The 21,870-nt window shown below is 49.2% G+C and overlaps 1 protein-coding gene and 11 non-coding genes across 12 annotated transcripts in view; 11 read left to right on the top strand and 1 right to left on the bottom strand.

Annotated features, from left to right (window-relative positions):
- Nucleotides 1-19,909, bottom strand: part of LOC119382036 (UHRF1-binding protein 1-like) — a 93,382-nt gene extending 73,473 nt beyond the window's left edge. Inside the window, exon 1 of the mRNA XM_049412981.1 lies at nt 19,826-19,909. Coding sequence (XP_049268938.1) covers nt 19,826-19,909 — 84 coding nt within the window. The remainder of the gene's footprint in view (nt 1-19,825) is intronic.
- On the top strand, nt 10,688-10,760 carry Trnar-ccu (transfer RNA arginine (anticodon CCU)). Its single transcript has one exon. It is a non-coding gene; the product is annotated as a tRNA-Arg (tRNA).
- Nucleotides 10,916-10,988, top strand: Trnar-ccu (transfer RNA arginine (anticodon CCU)). Its single transcript has one exon. It is a non-coding gene; the product is annotated as a tRNA-Arg (tRNA).
- Nucleotides 11,144-11,216, top strand: Trnar-ccu (transfer RNA arginine (anticodon CCU)). The gene has a single exon. It is a non-coding gene; the product is annotated as a tRNA-Arg (tRNA).
- Nucleotides 17,294-17,366, top strand: Trnar-ccu (transfer RNA arginine (anticodon CCU)). Its single transcript has one exon. It is a non-coding gene; the product is annotated as a tRNA-Arg (tRNA).
- On the top strand, nt 17,758-17,830 carry Trnar-ccu (transfer RNA arginine (anticodon CCU)). Its single transcript has one exon. It is a non-coding gene; the product is annotated as a tRNA-Arg (tRNA).
- Nucleotides 17,989-18,061, top strand: Trnar-ccu (transfer RNA arginine (anticodon CCU)). Its single transcript has one exon. It is a non-coding gene; the product is annotated as a tRNA-Arg (tRNA).
- Nucleotides 18,222-18,294, top strand: Trnar-ccu (transfer RNA arginine (anticodon CCU)). The gene has a single exon. It is a non-coding gene; the product is annotated as a tRNA-Arg (tRNA).
- Trnar-ccu (transfer RNA arginine (anticodon CCU)) lies at nt 18,454-18,526 on the top strand. Its single transcript has one exon. It is a non-coding gene; the product is annotated as a tRNA-Arg (tRNA).
- On the top strand, nt 18,917-18,989 carry Trnar-ccu (transfer RNA arginine (anticodon CCU)). The gene has a single exon. It is a non-coding gene; the product is annotated as a tRNA-Arg (tRNA).
- On the top strand, nt 19,149-19,221 carry Trnar-ccu (transfer RNA arginine (anticodon CCU)). Its single transcript has one exon. It is a non-coding gene; the product is annotated as a tRNA-Arg (tRNA).
- Trnar-ccu (transfer RNA arginine (anticodon CCU)) lies at nt 19,382-19,454 on the top strand. Its single transcript has one exon. It is a non-coding gene; the product is annotated as a tRNA-Arg (tRNA).
- Nucleotides 19,910-21,870: the final 1,961 nt, after the last annotated feature.

Below are 21,870 nucleotides of genomic sequence, written 5' to 3'. Positions count from 1 at the left end.
TGACATTACTTCCCGACCAGACGTACTTCCGTCAAAATCTCGGCTTCCTTAATTGCGAGACGTCAACAGTACTGCAAGAATTTCAGTGATGGTCTTGTTCAATAAGGAGTACAAGCAAAGTGCGAATAAATGTTCTCTATGAATAGTGTGACGATCGATGCACGCAATGTTGCGTGGAGCAATGCCTTTTCGTAAAATGAAGGTGCTGATAAAATATCGCCTGCGTGGCCGTGAATGCACATAGTCGCGCATCTCGACTAGAGGGGTTGTGCGACTAAGCACCACCCGCATACGCCTGGCCAGGCGTCAGCTATGGCAGGGAGGGAGGGGCAAAATTGTTTCCCGCCCTCAGACCACACACCTTGATTCAGCAGCCCTAACACTGTATGCTTCATGTTCAGGCTTCATTTTGTTGTATGATTGAAGCAGCGCTAAAGACGAAGACGTAAGATACAGAGTGCACAGGACGAGCGTTCGTCCTGTGCACTCTGTTTCTTACGTCTTCGTTTTTAGCGCTGCTTGAATCATTCAAATATTCGAACTGTCCCAACTTTCCATTCTACTGCAGTCATTTTGTTGTTACCGCCAGAATAATTTCCGCGTGAATAAAGCAGTGGTAATGAAAGCGTGCACTGCTGGTGCAGAGCGCTACGACGTTTGGCGACGAGTGTGGCGAGGATTAAGAATCAACTGTCTCCGGACGACGAAGCGCCGTGACAGAAAAGACGACGGAAAGTTGCTAGAGCATGGGCCGAACGAGGACGTGCCGACCCGCAAAAAATGAGCACGTAATTAGTAGGTTGTTGAAAATTGCGCAGTTAGATGTCGTTCGAACATGCATAGTTGTGCCTCTATGACATGTTCATAATTACGCGAGTACTTGTCGAGTTATAAATATAATTAGATTAGTTAATTAAGCCTCATTAACGAAAAAATTAGCAGAGGCCACTACAGTGTACTAACAATATGCAGTACTTAGGTTCGCTTCGCGGAACGCCGTTCCTCTTTTCCTTTTTAAAATCGTGCTGCGTGATAGCTGGACACCCTGTATAGCCAGTGGGGGTGGGTAGTTGGGGGTTCGACCCCGTCCCCCCTGACAAACATTTTGATTTTGCATGTGTATATGCACGCGCACAGATCCAAACGCACGCATGTACATAAAGGTTGGTTGAAGTCCCCTCCCATCCTCCCGAAAAAAAGTTCTGGCCACGCTACTGGTGAAAAGTGACACATTTCTGTTCGTCTGCTAGTGGCACTCAATCGCGGTTCGGTTTAGGTTTCGTCGGTGAATTAATTCGAATTTCATTGCCCCTCAATAATTACCAGAAGGCGCTCTATAATAATCTAGCTCAAAGCGACGATGGGCTCTTCGCATGAAGTACTTCAATTCTTGCATTTTACCCGACTGCCTGTTTGCATTATTAAAAAGCTAATTCAGTTAATTCCTCAATCGCAGCCATAATTGATGTTTCTGGCCAGCTTAAGATGTTTGTAGCTACAGAAAAAGTCATTATGAAGGCAGCAAGCAAATATTTTCTTTTCCTTATGTTGGAGAATTTTCGGACACATTTCTTGAAACATCCTGAATATCGGGAATGATAAGGTACAAAGGTAGAAGCAGCAGTTAATGAAGGCAGCATCGTGGAATCAGCTGAAAAGAAACTGCGCACAGGAAGGACCAGAATGTGCGCATTTAAAGATAACGAGAAGCCTAGGGCAATATTATCAGATATTTCATATCATCGTGAAGGTTGCAGAATATACCTATATACTCAACTATATATATATTATATGTATATATATATATATATATATATATATATATATATATATATATATATATATATATATATATATATATATATATATATATATATATATATATATATATATATATATATTGCAGCACGGCAGCTGACAGTACTCGGTTACGTCGTGTCCAAGGACGGTATTCTCCCCGATCCAGCCAAGCTTCGGGCCGTGACCGAGTTCCCCAAACCTACGTCCGTCAAGGAACTGCGCAGTTTCGTAGGACTGTGTTCCTACTTTCGGCGCTTCATTCGAAACTTCGCGACTATCATATCGCCGCTGACGAAGCTCCTCGGAAGTAATGGGCCGCTCAATTCGTGGTCGTCAGAGTGCGACGAAGCTTTCGCGAAGCTCCGTCGTTTGTTGACGTCGCCTCCCATACTACGCCACTACGACCCTACGGCCCCTACAGAGGTACACACGGACGCCAGCGGTGTTGGCCTTGGCGCTGTCCTTGCGCAGCGCAAGCCAGGGTTCCCTGAATATGTCGTGGCATATGCAAGTCGTACGCTTGCAAGTCGTACGTATGCAAGTCGTACGTATATATATATATATATATATATATATATATATATATATACTTATATAGGTCACGGATCATCGAACGGTATTAAAAAATGCAATCAAAGCCGAGAAGGACACCTATGTCTACGTGTAACTATCGATGAGGTTAGAAAGCCCATGCATATGAGACATGTCCCGCGGAAAGGCGGCTGGAGAAGACGGCATTGCAGCCGATTTAATCTTTTACTGCACCTAGTTGAATTTGTGCAACATTCCAATAAATGGCAATCTGAACAAAAGGAAAATCTGTTTGGAGCTACCTGTACACATTGTTGCATTTTCGCAACATTGCTTTGAAAAACGCAGTCTTGTGCGGCTACCTGTGCTCATTCTGTGCAACTATGCCGGAAACACCACGGCGGATACCGCGCGCGCCTGCGTGCAGTGATACAGATAAGTTTTGCCAATTATAGGTGCAATTCTGAATACGATAAAGCGCGGGAAAATTTCTTGCGCTCTGCTACACATCCTACTAATTGTGTAGATTACAAAAAACGATCTAATCTCGGAATAGTTTGTTTCCGGCGACGGAACGTTGCTATGTTGCGCGAATGCAACAACATGTGGTACATACATGGGTTTGTTTTTCTGAGAAATGGAAATAGGCCCCAAACGCTTCTATGGCCGAGTAATTCCTTCTGATAGTGAAGACAGCGACCTTTCTGGGAGTGACGATGACCCTGAGTGTAGGTTCATTTCGATTCAACATGTTTGCAGTATGTTTTTAGGTCGTATGCCCGCATTTTTTAAAAAGAGTTCGGTGTATTCGCGCGCTACTATGTTGCTTCAGCTCTGGTTTGCCACCAATTTTATACGCATTGTTAAGGTCTGTTTCCTCCTTCGAATGTTCAACCTGATGAGGAAAAGCGTTGTTTCCTGGATGCACGAGAATCTGCATGACGTGCTGCTAGAAATGTGCAAACCAGCTTTGTTCAACACGCAAGAGCAATAGCTTTTTTCTTTGTACCACATTAAAACACGAGCACACACACACGGATTATGTGCCCAGAAGTATTTAGTTCTGGTCACACGGAGTGTGCTTCCCCTTCAACATCTTCTTTATTTGCTTGTTGCAAATATACAAATACGCAACGTACATTTTTTCTCCTAATGCAAACAATAAAAGTCCACCAAAGTTACTTTCGATGATAGTACAGCTATTGTTATGCTTCGGTGCAACTCCATGAGTAATATTGCCACGTGCGTTTCTTTATCACTTATGCTGTATTCGTTTTTCGGCCACAAAGACTGTCCGCAACGCTCAGCGCGAACCGCGCCTCGTTGTTCGAGAACCTTCACGATCATTGTAGATCGTTTTGTTAAGATTGCGCGCAAGACGCGCACACTCGAGCTTATTCTAGAATTTGCACGACAGCCAGCGATAACGCTGGAATATTCGACGGCACATGTTTAAATGCCGACGCGCTTCACCGCTTGTCAGTTGATCGACGGACGACGCCCTGTTCGCCGCTATCATTGTACAGCGTGCATTGCTGTAGTTCTAGTTCTCATTTTCCGGCCACAAGTTCGGCCAAATAAACAGTTTCATCCTACAAACACCGACTGCTGTGTTCGTCGACGTCACGACCACGTGACATCTGGTGGAGGTGCTGCTTCTTCCATGATCCGGACGCCCCCGCGAAGCGCTGACCCAAGCCCATGCCCTCGCCTCCGACGACCTGCGCGAAACGATCCGAGCGATCGTTCGGGAGGAACTGCGCAAGCTATTACCCTCACCACAGCCTCAAGTGGACTCGATCGCAGAGGTCGTTCGATCAGAAATCCAGCAGTCGCTGGGCAACCTTGAACCACCACTGCCCCAGCCGCAAGCCATGGACTACGCTGCTGCAGCCCGACGCAACGCCCCCCCCCCTCCTCGCCCACGTCAAGACGCCGCGCCGCCCCAGCAGTCCCGCCGTCAGGCACCACCGCCGCCGCCACCGACGTCATACCGCCCACCAGCCGGCCAGCGATACACGCTAAGGAAGACCGACGTTTGGCGCGCCGCTGACAACCGCCCGCTCTGCTACCACTGCGGGGATGCCGGCCACACGTACCGCCGCTGTCAGTACCGACAGATGGGGCTTCGAGGATTCGCCGTCAACGCGCCGCGCCCACAGCCAGGCGAACGGCCTCGCGACATCGACGACTACCTCACCGGAACACAGTGGCAAGAACGACGACCTTCCCGCTCGCCTTCGCCGGGCCGCTACATGTCACCGCACCACCGGCAATACACTGGCCCAAATAGGGGCCGGTCGCCTAGCCCGTATCCGGGAAACTAAGGGCAGCAATCGATGGAGGTGCGGTTGCTGTACGACGAACTACCGAAGATCCTCTGCCGTCGACGACCGAACGAAGCCCTAACGTCGAAACTTCACGGCCTGAGGAAGACCTGACGACACCACGTCGAAGCAGCGGAACAAACCGACGCAGCTGTGACCCGACGCCGCGACCCAACCGCAACGCAAGACGACGAACTAGCGACCTCGACGTTCTCATTGACGGCCACAACGTCACCGCTCTCGTCGACACTGGAGCCGACTATTGCGTCATCAGTGGGCCTTTCGCCACGAAGTTGAAGAAACTTAAGACTGCTTGGGAAGGCCCCGAAATCCGTACCGCTGGAGGCCATCTAATAACGCCGTCTCGAGTCTGCACAGCAAGAGTAACAATCAATAATCGCACGTATCCTGCGAGTTTCGTAATCTTGCAACACTGCTCCAGGGACGTCATACTTGGCATGTATTTCTTAAACCATCATGGCGCCGTCATTGACTTAAGAACCAAGTCGATAACCCTATCGTCGGACAAAACGACACCGCCGGATACGAATCCATGTCACCATGCCCTGAACGTGCTCGAGGATCAAGTTACCATCCCGCCTCGCTCCAGCGTCATAATTCCCGTCAGCACCGAAAAAGCTGAAGACATCGAAGGTGTCATCGAGAGCGATCAGCGTTTGCTACTAGACCGTGACATCTGCGTTGCAAGGGGCATTGCTCGGTTGCACGAAGGAAAAGGAAGCGTGATGGTAACGAACTTCAGCCAAGGATACAGACACCTCAGCAGGGGCACGACGATTGCATACATCGAAGAAATCTTGGCCGTCAGCGCATTTGCCTTTTCGGATTACGACGAAGCTACGACGACTACCCCAACAGCTGAGCCACCCTTCGACGTAAACCCAACTCTTCCCGCTCGCCAACAGCAACAGCTTCGATGCCTTCTGCAGAAAAACAAGGACTGTTTCTCGTCGTCATCGCGGGTCCGACAAACGCCCCTTGCTAAGCACCGCATTATAACAGAAGAAAATGCTCGACCACTCCGTCAGAGTCCCTACCGGGTTTCGACGCGGGAACGGGACGCCGTGAAGAAACAGGTCGACGAAATGCTACGCGACGACATCATTCAGCCGTCGAAGAGTCCGTGGGCATCCCCCGTGGTGCTAGTCAAGAAGAAGGATGGGACTCTCCGTTTTTGCGTCGATTATTGTCGCCTGAACAAAGTCACGAAGAAGGACGTGTATCCCCTTCCCCGGATTGACGACACCCTGGATCGATTACACAACGCAAAGTACTTTTCGTCGATGGACCTCAAGACCGGTTACTGGCAAATAGAAGTCGACGAGAGAGACCAAGAAAATACTGCCTTTATAACGCCAGACGGCCTGTTTGAGTTCAAGGTCATGCCTTTTGGTCTTTGCTCGGCACCTGCGACTTTTCAACGGGTTATGGATACAGTACTGGCCGGCTTGAAGTGGCAGACGTGCCTCGTGTACTTGGACGACGTCGTTGTGTTTTCCTCAAACTTCGACGAACACCTTCGGCGCCTTGAAGCTGTACTTCAAGCAATCAAGACCTCCGGGCTCACTTTGAAGCCTGAAAAGTGCCGCTTCGCGTACGAGGAGCTCTTGTTCTTGGGTCATGTGATCAGCAAGGATGGTGTTCGCCCGGACCCGCGGAAAACAGCTGCCATCGCTGACTTCCCGACGCCCACCGACAAGAAGGCCGTACGCCGTTTTCTCGGCTTGTGCGCATATTACAGACGTTTCGTCAAGGAATTTTCACGGATCGCCGAGCCACTGACGCAACTCACGAAGGCCGACGTTGAATTCAGGTGGGAAACGTCGCAAGTTTAGGCATTTCAAGAATTGAAACGACGCCTGCAGACGCCTCCGATACTTGCGCATTTCGACGAGCACGCCGATACGGAAATCCATACCGACGCAAGCAGCGTAGGACTCGGCGCCGTCCTTGTGCAGAAGACCGACGGATTGGAAAGGGTCATCAGTTATGCTAGCCGGTCGCTATCAAAGGCAGAAATCAACTATTCCACAACAGAAAAGGAGTGTCTGGCCATCATCTGGGCTACATCAAAGTTTCGCCCCCAAATCTACGGCCGGCCCTTCAAAGTTGTGAGCGACCACCACGCCTTGTGTTGGCTAGCCAACTTGAAGGACCCTTCAGGTCGCCTCGCACGGTGGAGCCTAAGACTTCAAGAATTCGACGTTACAGTCGTTTACAAGTCCGGAAGAAAACACTCCGACGCCGACTGCTTGTCTCGTGCCCCCGTCGACGCACCGCCGCAGGACGACCACGATGATGACTGCATCTTGGGAACCATAAGTGCCGACGACTTCGCTGAACGACAGCAAGCCGACCCGGAACTCAGGGGCCTTGTGGAATACCTCAAGGGCAGGACCACCGTTGTTCCAAAAGTATTCAGGCGGGGATTGGCGTCATTTCTCTTGAAAAACGACGTCCTCGTAAAGAACTTCTCTCCGGCCCGGGCCGACCACCTCATCGTTGTACCTTCGGCACTGGGACCAGAGGTTCTGCAGGCCCTGCACGACGACCCGGCGGCGGGTCACCTCGGCTTTTCCCGCACGCTCGCGAGGATACAGGAAAAATACTACTGGCCACGCCTTCCTGCCGACGTCGCCCACTACGTTAAGACTTGCCGAGATTGCCAGCGACGGAAGACACCGCCGACTAGGCCAGCGGGGCTTCTGCAGCCAATCGAACCACCTCGCCGGCCGTTCCAGCAAATCGGGATGGACCTACTGGGGCCGTTCCCGACGTCGACTTCCGGCAACAAGTGGATCGTCGTAGCAACTGACTACCTCACCCGTTACGCCGAGACAAAGACCTTGCCCAAAGGCAGTGCCGCCGAGGTAGCCAAGTTCTTCGTGGAGCACATCGTCTTGCGTCATGGCACCCCAGAGGTCCTCATAACAGACAGAGGTACCGCCTTTACGGCGGACCTAAGTCAGGCGATCTTCAAATACAGCAAGACGAGCCACCGCCGCACCACCGCCTACCACCCACAGACCAATGGCCTCACCGAGCGTCTAAATAAGACCATCGCCGACATGCTGGCCATGTACGTCGACGTTGAGCACAAGACGTGGGACGCCATCCTTCCGTACGTGACCTTCGCTTACAACACGGCCGTCTAAGAAACGACGCAGATGACGCCGTACAAGTTGGTCTACGGAAGAAGACCGGCGACGACGCTCGACGCCATGCTACCCAACGTCACCGACGAAGAAAATCTCGACGCCGCCGTTTACTTACAGCGCGCCGAAGAAGCACGACAGCTCGCCCGCCTACGGATCAAGAACCAGCAGACGACTGACAGCCGCCGCTACACCCTTCGACGACGCCACATGGAATACCAACCCGGTGACCGTGTATGGGTATGGACGCCAATACGCCGACGGGGACTCAGTGAGAAGCTTCTTCGACGATACTTCGGACCGTACAGGGTACTTCAACGCCTCGGCGCGCTCGACTACGAGGTTGTCCCTGACGGCATTACTAACTCTCAGCGGCGCCGTGCACGACCTGAAGTCGTCCATGTCGTTCGCCTCAAACCATATTACGCACGTTAGCCAATCTGAGGACTGTCATTTTGCTTTATTATTGTGCTTTCTTTCTTGTGCTTATTGTTTATTGTACTTTTTTGCTTTATTCTTGTTATTTATTGTTGCATGCATTGGCCTGTTCTGTTTTAAGCATCGGGACGATGCTTTTTCAGAGGGGGGCATTGCCACGTGCGTTTCTTTATCACTTTTGCTGTATTCAGTTTTCGGCCACAAAGACTGTCAGCAACGCTCAGCGCGAACAGCGCCTCGTTGTTCGAAAACCTTCGCGATCATTGTAGATCGTTTTGTTAAGATTGCGCGCAAGACGCGCACACTCGAGCTTATTCTAGAATTTGCACGACAGCCAGCGATAACGCTGGAATAATTGACGGCACATGTTTAAATGCCGACGCGCTTCACCGCTTGTCAGTTGATCGACGAACGACGCCCTGTTCGCCGCTATCATTGTACAGCGTGCATTGCTGTAGTTCTAGTTCTCATTTTCCGGCCACAAGTTCGGCCAAATAAACAGTTTCATCCTACAAACGCCGACTGCTGTGTTCGTCGACGTCACGACCACGTGACAATATTATGACGAAACACAAAATTGCGCCGTAAAGGGTTAATCAAAGATGGAGGCCATTTTAAGAAGCGGTCTAAACATAACGCCTTAAAAATTCAATTGTACCAGCCAGCTTGAAAAACGCCAACGTTATGCGGATCTACAAGAAAGAAGATGAAATGACTTGTAAAATTATAGACCTTTCAGCTTACTCCCAGTGTAATTAATAGAAATATTTCACTAAAACAATTCTGGATAAGAAAAAAATCGCCTTAATCAACTTAGAGAACAATATGGCTTCAGCCAAGAATACTCTACAGTGTACAGTAGCCATGCAATCATTGCGGTAATTGAGAAATCTAGAGAACACAACCACTGACTTTTATACATTATGAAAAGGCGTCTGACTCAGCATAGATACCCGTCGTTTCGGAGGCGTTGCGCCACCAAGGCCTGTCTGTGTCTATACATGTGTGAACCACCATACCAAATCTGTACAAATATTTCACAGCTACCCTACCTCTCCCCAAGAAAACCGAAGAAATTGCGAGCAATAAATGCGTCAGAGAAGGAGATCCAATCTGTGCCATGTTGTTCACTGCATGCTTAGAAGAAGCATTTAAACGGCTACATTCGCAAGGAGTAGGAATCAATATTAACGTAGGAGGATGGTGATAAAAGAAAGGCACGGAGGTTAACCAGGAATGAACCCGGTTGGCTACCCTGCACTGACAAGGGGAACAAAAGTTGGAGAGGAAAGGAGAATGGTCACTGTTGCCGCCGACGTAACAGTCTCCTCCATCTTTGATTAGCCCTTTACAGCACAATTATTTTTTGTTTTGTCATGATATTATTCATGGAGTTGCACGGAAGTATAACAATAGCTGCACTACCATCGAAAGTAACTTTGGTGGACTATTATTCTTTGCATTAGGAGAAAAAAGGTACGTTACATATTTGCAACAACAAGCAAATAAACAACATATTGAAGGGGAAGGATAGCCAGCGTGATCCAAACGGAAATATTTCTGGGCACATAACAATCAGTGGGTGTGTTCATGTTTTAATGTGGTACAAAAACGAAGAGTAATTCCTCTTGACTATTGAGCGAAGCTGGTTTCCACATTTCTAGCAGCACGTCATGCACATTCTCGTAAGAAATCGCAGCTGTACATTGGTTGCTATCGGAATTGTGACACGCTGTCCCCAAGATCATGTCAACGATTAAAGCGTTTCCTTCCAGGTGATGTAGAGTTGCACGAAGGTGGTGCCTCCCGTTTGGGTAAGACGGGCGGCAGGACAGGAGGTGGGTGCTAAACAGTCTTCCCTACAGCGTGTCGTCGCAGTCGGCGCTGTCGGCCATTTATATCTTAAATGAATATCTGAACAACTTAAAGGGTTACCGATATAAAACTTCGCGGCCGAGATAGCCTGCGGGATCGATTCCTGTGAATGTATATCATCAACAAAATATCAACAGCTAATATAGCTTCGAAGGTATTTTAAATTATTGTTGAAGTTTGCGTGAGCGATCGACACCCTAGCGCTACGAACACCCTTAAAATGGGACCCTCGGTGATCCCCCTACTTCATTCACGTGGCCACGCTACAACAATTTATGATGACGTCATAGCCGCCATTGTCTTACCGCGATCGCCCTCGTGGCCTAACGGATAAGGCATCGGCCACCTAAACCGGGGATTGCGGGTTCGAGTCCCGCCGAGGGTACATTTTTTTTGCAAAAAGCTTTTCCACTACATTTTCCTTGTTTGAAGAGAAGCATATATGTTTGCATTTCATCTATTTCCTCTCCACTGTGTGTTATACTGCGACCGACACTAAAAGCGGCAATGGAAAGTACGCAGATGAACCATCCAAACATCGCCCTCGTGGCCTAACGTATAAGGCATCGGTCTCCTAAACCGGGGATTGCGGGTTCGAGTCCCGCCGAGGGTACATTTTTTTTGCAAAAAGCTTTTCCACTACATTTTCCTTGTTTGAAGAGAAGCATATATGTTTGCATTTCATCTATTTCCTCTCCACTGTGTGTTATACTGCGACCGACACTAAAAGCGGCAATGGAAAGTACGCAGATGAACCATCCAAACATCGCCCTCGTGGCCTAACGTATAAGGCATCGGTCTCCTAAACCGGGGATTGCGGGTTCGAGTCCCGCCGAGGGTACATTTTTTTTGCAAAAAGCTTTTCCACTACATTTTCCTTGTTTGAAGAGAAGCATATATGTTTGCATTTCATCTATTTCCTCTCCACTGTGTGTTATACTGCGACCGACACTAAAAGCGGCAATGGAAAGTACGCAGATGAACCATCCAAACATCGCCCTCGTGGCCTAACGTATAAGGCATCGGTCTCCTAAACCGGGGATTGCGGGTTCGAGTCCCGCCGAGGGTACATTTTTTTTGCAAAAAGCTTTTCCACTACATTTTCCTTGTTTGAAGAGAAGCATATATGTTTGCATTTCATCTCTCTATTTCCTCTCCACTGTGTGTTATACTGCGACCGAGAGTAAAAGCGGCAATGGAAAGTACGCAGATGAACCGTCCAAACATCGCCCTCGTGGCCTAACGGATACACTCTTAAAAAAAATGGAGTGACCCTCTATCTCCTTTAAGGGAGAAACGGCGATGTCCCCAATGTTCGTCTTCAAATGGAGAAACCGTTCCTCCCTTTTCAATGGAGAAACCGTCAAAATCAAGATGGCTGACGCCAGGGGCGTAGCCAGAAATATTTTTCGGGGTGTTTCAACCATACTTTATGTATGTTCGTGCGTGCGTTTGTATGTGTGCGTGTATATATACGCAAGCAAAACTGAAAAATTTCGGGGGGGGGGGTTTGAACCCCCCCAACCCCCCCCCTTGGCTACGCCCCTGGCTGACGCCAAGCCAGTGAAGCGAGCAATAGATTTAGGCCTAGCGAGCGCATCGATTCTCGACTGATAAAGAGTATGCGGCACTGGCAGTCACAAAAAACGGTCCCGCTGAGCTTAATATCGAACGCTATGACAATAAAAACAAGCAGACAAACCTGTAGTGATGAAAACCTCGCGAAACGGAACGACGGAACTCGTACGTTTCGCTCGGCCAGCGAGACGGCGTTCACTTTAAAAGAGACGGATACTGCAAAGGGGCTCTCCCCCGGAGACTGTACGTTAGGCTTGCTGTCTTTATTTGTCGAAGCGTCACACGGTGTAGCGACGTTATCCACGCGTTTGTGCCTCTAAAATGTACATTCTGTCGCATCAAAACAATCCCGGCCGTGATCCCGGCGCAGCAGAGCATAGTTTCGATAGATAGATGTTCAACTTCATATAAGTAGGTGGAGCTATGAGAGCGCCGCGGCCGTGAAGTAGGTGGTAGCTGGCGCCATCTAGAGGGATTAAACAATACTAAAAAAAGTTGTTTCTGACTGAGGCGGCGTACGTTGATACCGCACACGGCATTTCGGGGAGGTAGGCCCATTCATGGATTACGCAAGGACACCGGAAAATTGATACAGCTTTTATTAATACGCGCTCGTTCACTAAGCAGATACATAGTACACACAATGAATTCAATACATACACAATTCATTCGCATGTATAAAACCACTCACTACAGGCGCACACGTACAGACGCTTACACATACCCCTCTATGAAGCGCTGGCCCTTATATAGTCAATGAATTACAGTGGACCATGGTGGCACAAAGATGCGTCATTTTTCTTCAACTCTTTACGATTCCATGGCTGCGTCACAATATACGCCGACATTATTAAATAGTAGCTATAGCTTAGCCAAGCGCACGAGTTAATCTAAAGCCGCATGATAATGAACAATATAATTACAAAGAGGTGATTAATTTAGTGCGAAAACGACCACATTGAGAACCGTTCATACCATTCCGACGACATTTTGAAGTAGCGCCATCTTCCGACAGCGGCCACAGATGAAATTTCTCTCTCTGATTTCTTTATTTTCAGTAGTTACTGTGTGAGGGCGCAACATCGGCAACATAGTTCAGATTCCGTCGCCTTCCTCGCGTCGACTTCGTTGAGTGGCGTTAACATCTGTTCACATTCTGTTCATGCGTTGACCACAAGTATGACGATATGGGCCATGGATTCTTTCAACTGCTAGCCCTTCAGTGACAATGCTTCTGATGCGGTACGGCCGTCTCATTTGTGTATACGTACGTTACAACGCGGGTCGTGCGAAGAAACAAGACAAGATGGCCTCGCACCGGACGGTCGTCTTTCGAGAGCGATGGCAGTGGCTCTTGGCGTCGCGGCGGCTCGATTACTTGAGTGGAGAAACTGGCGCTACACCGTGCGAATTATGGAAAAGAACGCTACCCACACTACGTGTTCTGTAATATTTCAGTACGCTGTACCTACATGCTGCTCAGCTACTGTTACGTCACGGTATTCGCCTGGCGTGTGAAATTGTGGTCGTTGTGCCACAACTGTGTAGTTGTCGTTGTGGCGGTGGTTTGTCTTGCGTTAGATTTGGAATACTCTTTTCACAAAGGTGAGTGAGAGTGTTAGTGATTACCCACTGTGCACAGCTGTCATTAGAAGCGCATTTTGTGTTGAGTTTCGCACCCCAAAGCAAAATCCTGAGAACGAGATACATACTGGGGCTCTTCGATTTTCCACTTCTGGCTACCCGCGGGCTGCCAGAGCCAGCCAGAGCGCGCTCGTTTTTCTCGGGTTGCTCCGACTCCCCCGCGGTGCACTTCCGGTTGGCGTTCGTTTTTCTCGGGTTGGACGGTTCTGGTGACCCGCGGGGAGCCTGAGGGTCGCCAGAACCTTCCAGGACAATTTAGTAGTGGAAGCTCTCTGGAAGGTTTCGGGCTAGCAGACGCCGAAAAGAGACGATACGCGCTCGCCGTCATCTTTGTGAGGACTCGACGGATTGCAATGCGGCGCTGGCGGACTACACCTTTGCTTGTCCTTACGCTCGGGCCGCTCGGCGCCGTTCCGCCGTGGGAGATGGCGCGATTACGAGTGGCGGCGAGCATTTGGAGCTAATGTTTATTGCTTTTCTTATGTGTCCCGTGAAGTTTCCTTCCGTGAACAACGCGGCGAACTGTCGCGTTCTAACCATTCTAACTGCGTCGTGCACATGTCCCAAAAGTTATGTACACGTTCGTACGAACGCATGGAGACCCCTTTCGAGTTTATTTTTTCGTAGTAGTATTCGATTGTGGTGCATTTAGCTGAGACGATTGTGATCGAACTACCTATTTCGCTCCGTCGTATGTTTGCGTGCGTGAACCCCGTCAGAACTTAACTATTTCAACTAGGTCTTCGATGTTGATAAAATGCACTGATCGAATAAAAGCGATCGCGACATAGTTTTTTGTGTGATCCTCGTTGGTCGCGAACGGGGTGCGAGCGTACTTCGATCTACGGGCCAGTATATGAGGTATAGTATTATGTTATGCTACGACGCGTCGATGTGAAAAAACGAATATGTATTCAGAAATGTATACATCCTTTTATTGCTTATTTCATCGTCGGCTTTGTCTTTTTCCACCTCTTAGTAATACTTCCATGCAGTATGTACGCGGTTATCACCTAGTAGCTCAAATAAAAGCTGAGCTAGTACATGAGATTTTTGGAGTGCCACTTAGGACTGGAAAAGAGGCTCAGGCAACATCTGCCAAAACGAGTCGAAGACGCGTCACACAGAAGTTTATCTTAGATATAATGCGCACTCGTGGTACCCATACCGCCGCATGTCTCAAGTTATGACGAAACGCAAGCTGGTCAACGCGTGTGTGCGACGTAGTACGCGATAGATCCTCGAGCTCTTTTGGGGACACGATCACTTTCGCGTAATTTTCGCGTCATGTTGTGCAGCGATTGTTACACGTACTAAGCAGACGTGAGCTGGTTAAGCCGTTAGCGGCGCGGTAGCTCACCTTGCATCGCTTTCGTGGCGCCGTGCGCCAGCTGGCTGTTTTGTTCGCGGACTGGGCGAGTTGCGCACGATTTTGCGAACGTACGTGATCGTATCCCAAATCCGTATGCTCGAGAATATCACTTCAGCTCTTCAGCAAACCTAGCTACATATTTTCAAGCGGGCAATGCAGAAAAACCAACGCGCACGCGGCGCAAAGTTTCGTTTGCTGCCACGGCGGTAGCGTTTGTTTACGTTTACGCTGGCTGTCCCAGCGTTCGATTTTGTAATCTTGGGGCAGCTTCGGGTTGTCTCGGGCTTCCCACACATGTGACCAAGGCGCTGTTTCCTGTCCCGACCGGAACTAGCTGGCTGACCCTCTGGCTATCTCTGGCTGCCAGAGAACTGCCAGAAGTCCGAAAATCGAAGAGCCCCACTGCACGCGTGCATAAGTCGGTCCTAATTCTCAGTGATGGCATGCGTATTCCAAAACGCATGTGATTGAGAATTTTGGCTTAATTGACAGAAGTCACTGACTTATTTTTCAGATATGTGCAATTATGATGCAGGTTAACGTTAAAATGCGGCCACGGCGGCCACATTTCAATGGGGGCGAAAGGCAGAGAACACCAATGTGCTTATGTTCGGGTGCACGTTAAAAAACCCCAGTCGATCGAAATTAATCCGTAGTCCCACACTGCGGCGTGCCTCATAATCATACGGTGGTTTCGACACGTCAAACTCCAGCAATTATATGTTATCGTACTTTCACGCATGCACTGTCCAGTGGTATCACGTTTGCTAAAATGTTGTAAAAATTAACCTTCATGATTTATATTGCTTGTTGTATTGATAAGTGCTATAAGTGCTGTGTAAAACAATAAACGCGTGCTCTAGCCAAGTATGTTAACGCTGAAAAAAGTTGAATTATTGGTGTACAGTCTAAGGTGTTCATTAAAACAAGACAGTTTTGTGAAGCGGGACTTACTGTATTTATGACAAGCCGATCGTACGCAAACGTATACAAACAACACGAGACACACGGAAGTATGCGGCGCATCGCGCACACGCCGAGCATATAAAAAAAAGAAAAGAAAACGCCACACACGTTACTCAACACATAGAACAAAAACAATGAACGTCACTCGTGTGTTGCTCGCATCAATCCTAGGTACAAGTAATTGCACGCGACTGGCCGAGATCGGTAGCACTGGATAGTCTGGTCTGAGGCTGCCGAGTGAGCGCGAAAGGGCAGCCGCTCTCCGCAGCACGGAATCACGATTTAACTCGGCGCGCGCGCAAGTCACTTTTGGAGAAAAGTTTCTCCCTTGGCGCTTGCCGCAAGAGCACGCGGCGAGTAAATCGTCCGCAAAGGAGAAAGTCGCGGCTCCGAAGGAGGAAGGGAGCCCGTTGCTCCATTCTCGCTCCCCTTTTTTTTAGAGTGTAAGGCATCGGTCTCCTAAACCGGGGAATGCGGGTTCGAGTCCCGCCGAGGGTGCATTTTTTTTGCAAAAGGCTTTTCCACTACATTTTCCTTGTTTGAAGAGAAGCATATATGTTTGCATTTCATCTCTCTATTTCCTCTCCACTGTGTGTTATACTGCGACCGAGAGTAAAAGCGGCAATGGAAAGTACGCAGATGAACCATCCAAACATCGCCCTCGTGGCCTAACGGATAAGGCATCGGTCTCCTAAACCGGGGAATGCGGGTTCGAGTCGCGCCGAGGGTGCATTTTTTTTGCAAAAGGCTTTTCCACTACATTTTCCTTGTTTGAAGAGAAGCATATATGTTTGCATTTCATCTCTCTATTTCCTCTCCACTGTGTGTTATACTGCGACCGAGAGTAAAAGCGGCAATGGAAAGTACGCAGATGAACCATCCAAACATCGCCCTCGTGGCCTAACGGATAAGGCATCGGTCTTCCAAACGGGGGATTGCGGGTTCGAGTCCCGCCAAGGGTGCATTTTTTTTGCAAAAGGCTTTTCCACTACATTTTCCTTGTTTGAAGAGAAGCATATATGTTTGCATTTCATCTCTCTATTTCCTCTCCACTGTGTGTTATACTGCGACCGAGAGTAAAAGCGGCAATGGAAAGTACGCAGATGAACCATCCAAACATCGCCCTCGTGGCCTAACGGATAAGGCATCGGTCTCCTAAACCGGGGATTGCGGGGTTCGAGTCGCGCCGAGGGTGCATTTTTTTTGCAAAAGGCTTTTCCACTACATTTTCCTTGTTTGAAGAGAAGCATATATGTTTGCATTTCATCTCTCTATTTCCTCTCCACTGTGTGTTATACTGCGACCGAGAGTAAAAGCGGCAATGGAAAGTACGCAGATGAACCATCCAAACATCGCCCTCGTGGCCTAACGGATAAGGCATCGGTCTCCTAAACCGGGGAATGCGGGTTCGAGTCGCGCCGAGGGTGCATTTTTTTTGCAAAAGGCTTTTCCACTACATTTTCCTTGTTTGAAGAGAAGCATATATGTTTGCATTTCATCTCTCTATTTCCTCTCCACTGTGTGTTATACTGCGACCGAGAGTAAAAGCGGCAATGGAAAGTACGCAGATGAACCATCCAAACATCGCCCTCGTGGCCTAACGGATAAGGCATCGGTCTCCTAAACCGGGGATTGCGGGTTCGAGTCCCGCCGAGGGTGCATTTTTTTTGCAAAAGGCTTTTCCACTACATTTTCCTTGTTTGAAGAGAAGCATATATGTTTGCATTTCATCTCTCTATTTCCTCTCCACTGTGTGTTATACTGCGACCGAGAGTAAAAGCGGCAATGGAAAGTACGCAGATGAACCATCCAAACATCGCCCTCGTGGCCTAACGGATAAGGCATCGGTCTCCTAAACCGGGGATTGCGGGTTCGAGTCGCGCCGAGGGTGCATTTTTTTTGCAAAAGGCTTTTCCACTACATTTTCCTTGTTTGAAGAGAAGCATATATGTTTGCATTTCATCTCTCTATTTCCTCTCCACTGTGTGTTATACTGCGACCGAGAGTAAAAGCGGCAATGGAAAGTACGCAGATGAACCATCCAAACATCGCCCTCGTGGCCTAACGGATAAGGCATCGGTCTCCTAAACCGGGGAATGCGGGTTCGAGTCCCGCCGAGGGTGCATTTTTTTTGCAAAAAGCTTTTCGACTACATTTTCCTTGTTGAAGAGAAGCATATATGTTTGCATTTCATCTCTCTATTTCCTCTCCACTGTGTGTTATACTGCGACCGAGAGTAATAGCGGCAATGGAAAGTACGCAGATGAACCATCCAAACATCGCCCTCGTGGCCTAACGGATAAGGCATCGGTCTCCTAAACCGGGGATTGCGGGTTCGAGTCCCGCCGAGGGTACATTTTTTTTTGCAAAAAGCTTTTCGACTACATTTTCCTTGTTTGAAGAGAAGCATATATGTTTGCATTTCATCTCTCTATTTCCTCTCCACTGTGTGTTATACTGCGACCGAGAGTAATAGCGGCAATGGAAAGTACGCAGATGAACCATCCAAACATCGCCCTCGTGGCCTAACGGATAAGGCATCGGTCTCCTAAACCGGGGATTGCGGGTTCGAGTCCCGCCGAGGGTGCATTTTTTTTGCAAAAAGCTTTTCGACTACATTTTCCTTGTTTGAAGAGAAGCATATATGTTTGCATTTCATCTCTCTATTTCCTCTCCACTGTGTGTTATACTGCGACCGAGAGTAATAGCGGCAATGGAAAGTACGCAGATGAACCATCCAAACATCGCCCTCGTGGCCTAACGGATAAGGCATCGGTCTCCTAAACCGGGGATTGCGGGTTCGAGTCCCGCCGAGGGTACATTTTTTTTGCAAAAAGCTTTCGACTACATTTTCCTTGTTTGAAGAGAAGCATATATGTTTGCATTTCATCTCTCTATTTCCTCTCCACTGTGTGTTATACTGCGACCGAGAGTAATAGCGGCAATGGAAAGTACGCAGATGAACCATCCAAACATCGCCCTCGTGGCCTAACGGATAAGGCATCGGTCTCCTAAACCGGGGATTGCGGGTTCGAGTCGCGCCGAGGGTGCATTTTTTTTGCAAAAGGCTTTTCCACTACATTTTCCTTGTTTGAAGAGAAGCATATATGTTTGCATTTCATCTCTCTATTTCCTCTCCACTGTGTGTTATACTGCGACCGAGAGTAAAAGCGGCAATGGAAAGTACGCAGATGAACCATCCAAACATCGCCCTCGTGGCCTAACGGATAAGGCATCGGTCTCCTAAACCGGGGATTGCGGGTTCGAGTCCCGCCGAGGGTGCATTTTTTTTGCAAAAAGCTTTTCGACTACATTTTCCTTGTTTGAAGAGAAGCATATATGTTTGCATTTCATCTCTCTATTTCCTCTCCACTGTGTGTTATACTGCGACCGAGAGTAATAGCGGCAATGGAAAGTACGCAGATGAACCATCCAAACATCGCCCTCGTGGCCTAACGGATAAGGCATCGGTCTCCTAAACCGGGGATTGCGGGTTCGAGTCCCGCCGAGGGTACATTTTTTTTTTGCAAAAAGCTTTTCGACTACATTTTCCTTGTTTGAAGAGAAGCATATATGTTTGCATTTCATCTCTCTATTCCTCTCCACTGTGTGTTATACTGCGACCGAGAGTAAAAGCGGCAATGGAAAGTACGCAGATGAACCATCCAAACATCGCCCTCGTGGCCTAACGGATAAGGCATCGGTCTCCTAAACCGGGGATTGCGGGTTCGAGTCCCGCCGAGGGTACATTTTTTTTTTGCAAAAAGCTTTTCGACTACATTTTCCTTGTTTGAAGAGAAGCATATATGTTTGCATTTCATCTCTCTATTTCCTCTCCACTGTGTGTTATACTGCGACCGAGAGTAAAAGCGGCAATGGAAAGTACGCAGATGAACCATCCAAACATCGCCTTCGTGGCCTAGCCACTTCCGGCCGCGACAGCGTACGGACGTGTTCTCATGAGCTCCGACGGAGCGGCGATAGCGGCCAAGCTCGGTCGCGGAAACAGGTTATCTGCAATGGAAAACGAATACCAGGTTGTTCTGCCCAGTTTGCCTACAGGTCGGTTTATTTTAAATACCGTGTTTTTGCACGCGGACGTCAGTGCTCGGCCCTACCGGGTAGAAGACTTTCGCGACGCTCTGGCTCAACATTCGGTACTCCTCGAGGTAGTCGCCTTGGGGGCGTACCGCATGAGCCATATGTGGGCGGTCACCTTTAAGGACGCTGAAACGGTGAAGTAGCTGATCAGCATCGGTGAACTGCAAGTTAAAAGCAAGCGCTGTATCGTCATCGACCCGGCCAACAGGGACGTCCGAATGAAGGTGCACTGGTTGCTCCACAGTGTGCCTGACGAGGACGTGCGCCTTGTCTTGACGCCGTTCGGTAAAGTCACCGACATCGTCAGAGATCGCTGGAGGGCCGAGGGATTGACCGACAAAGGGTCTACAACGAGGCTTGTGACTCTGAAGCTGCACTCCGGCGTCAAAATCGACGACTTGCCACACCAGTTAAGTGTGTCCGGTGAGCACGCCCTTGTTGTTGTGCCGGGCAGGGCTTCGCTCTGCCTTCGCTGCCGGGGCACGGGCCACATCCGCCGCGAGTGCCGCATTCCGCGATATGGCTTTTGTCGGCGATTCGGTCACGAAGACGGCCAGTGTGAACGAACTTACGCCAGCGTGACAGGGCCCGGGGGCAGCGACGACACCACCGACCTGCTCATGGACGAGGCTGACTTGGAAGAGGCGACGCCTCAGAGAAACGCCCGTGAAACACAGCCATCTACATCGTCCTCTGTTCCGGAGGGCGAGCGTGATAAGCGGCAAGTCGACGAAGCCTCCAAGGACCAGCATGTGCCCGTCAAAGGCGTCGACACTGCACCGACTAGACGGGATACGCCCCCAGAAGTGCAGCCTGCGGTGAGCGTGATTGAATCCGGCGAGAAGTGTATGGTTTCTTCACACGGCGAAGGGAGCCCGATGGCCGGAAAGCGGCCGCATGAGAGCACCGTCGACAGTGAGTCGCAGCGGGACGATGGTGGAGGCGGCGAGCCACCGACGAAAACGCCAGGTGTAAGACGCTCTCCATTTAGACCGCGACCTAACATTCCGGCGAACCACGGCGGGCGGGCATCCGCCTTTGTAAGGATGGTTTTTATGTCGGGTTAAAGGAGGGGGAGGGAGGGGTGGCGTTGGGGCCGAAAATGGTGTAGGAAAAAGCTACAATGTGATCACTCTGTTTGCTCTGCTCTTCAAACGTGACAGCTTCACGGCCACTGGCCGGGTTTTGTTTCGCGGTGTCGTCCGCGAGAAGAATATCGCAATAAGTTTGACCTCTGGTTTGTTCTTCGCAAAGGACACCATTCGGAAGGGCATCCTCCTTTGCAGCCATGGCCCAGCTAACAAAAGCGAGTTTGCGCGTAGCAACCCTGAATGTACGAGGGTTAAGCGCTAAAGGCGACGGTGCCAATTAAGCCGCTTACTGCTCTCGAAAACGATTTGGACTTGGTCGCAGTTCAGGAGACCAAAATGGAAAGCCAGGAGGTTGCCGACCGAATGGTATCCGTTTTTCGTCCTCATTTCAATGTACATTTTTGTCACGCTGTTGGCAGTTCGGGCGGCTGTGCTGTTTTCATACGTAATGACTATGGTAGTTGCGTACAACGGTTTGAGTCGTGCCATTCTGGCCGCCTTTAGTGGTAGATTTTAGTCTTTCGGGTACGAGTTACCGCGTTGTCTGTGCTTACGCACCGAATGTCGAAAGAGATCGCACAATTTTTTTGAAAGGTTTCTAACGTATCTAAACTGTGAAAAAGTAATAATACTCCTATGCGATTTCAACTGTGTTTGTTGCAGCTGAAGACCGGTCCAAAAGAGCCGTATTCACGATAAGAGCGCCGAGTTGTTTATCTGAGATAGTACATGACCGCGGTTTAGATGACGTGGGCTGCGTTTTTTTCCAATGGTACTCGCCCGACTTACACCCATTTTCAGCGAGATAGCCATGCAAGATTGGACAGAATCTATGGCTCAGCCGAACTTGTTGTGCTGTGCACTGCGTACGAAGTGAAACCTATTTCCTTCAGCGACCACTGTTTGGGTTATTGCCGGCTTTGGCAGAGTGCAGGCGAAACCACATTTAAATTGGAACTGTGGAAAGTTAA

This window comes from Rhipicephalus sanguineus, chromosome 2 (assembly GCF_013339695.2).
Source record: "Rhipicephalus sanguineus isolate Rsan-2018 chromosome 2, BIME_Rsan_1.4, whole genome shotgun sequence".
Taxonomy (NCBI): domain Eukaryota; kingdom Metazoa; phylum Arthropoda; class Arachnida; order Ixodida; family Ixodidae; genus Rhipicephalus; species Rhipicephalus sanguineus.
The sequence above is the reverse complement of the archived record's forward strand: the minus strand, read 5'-3'. Positions and strand labels throughout refer to the sequence as shown.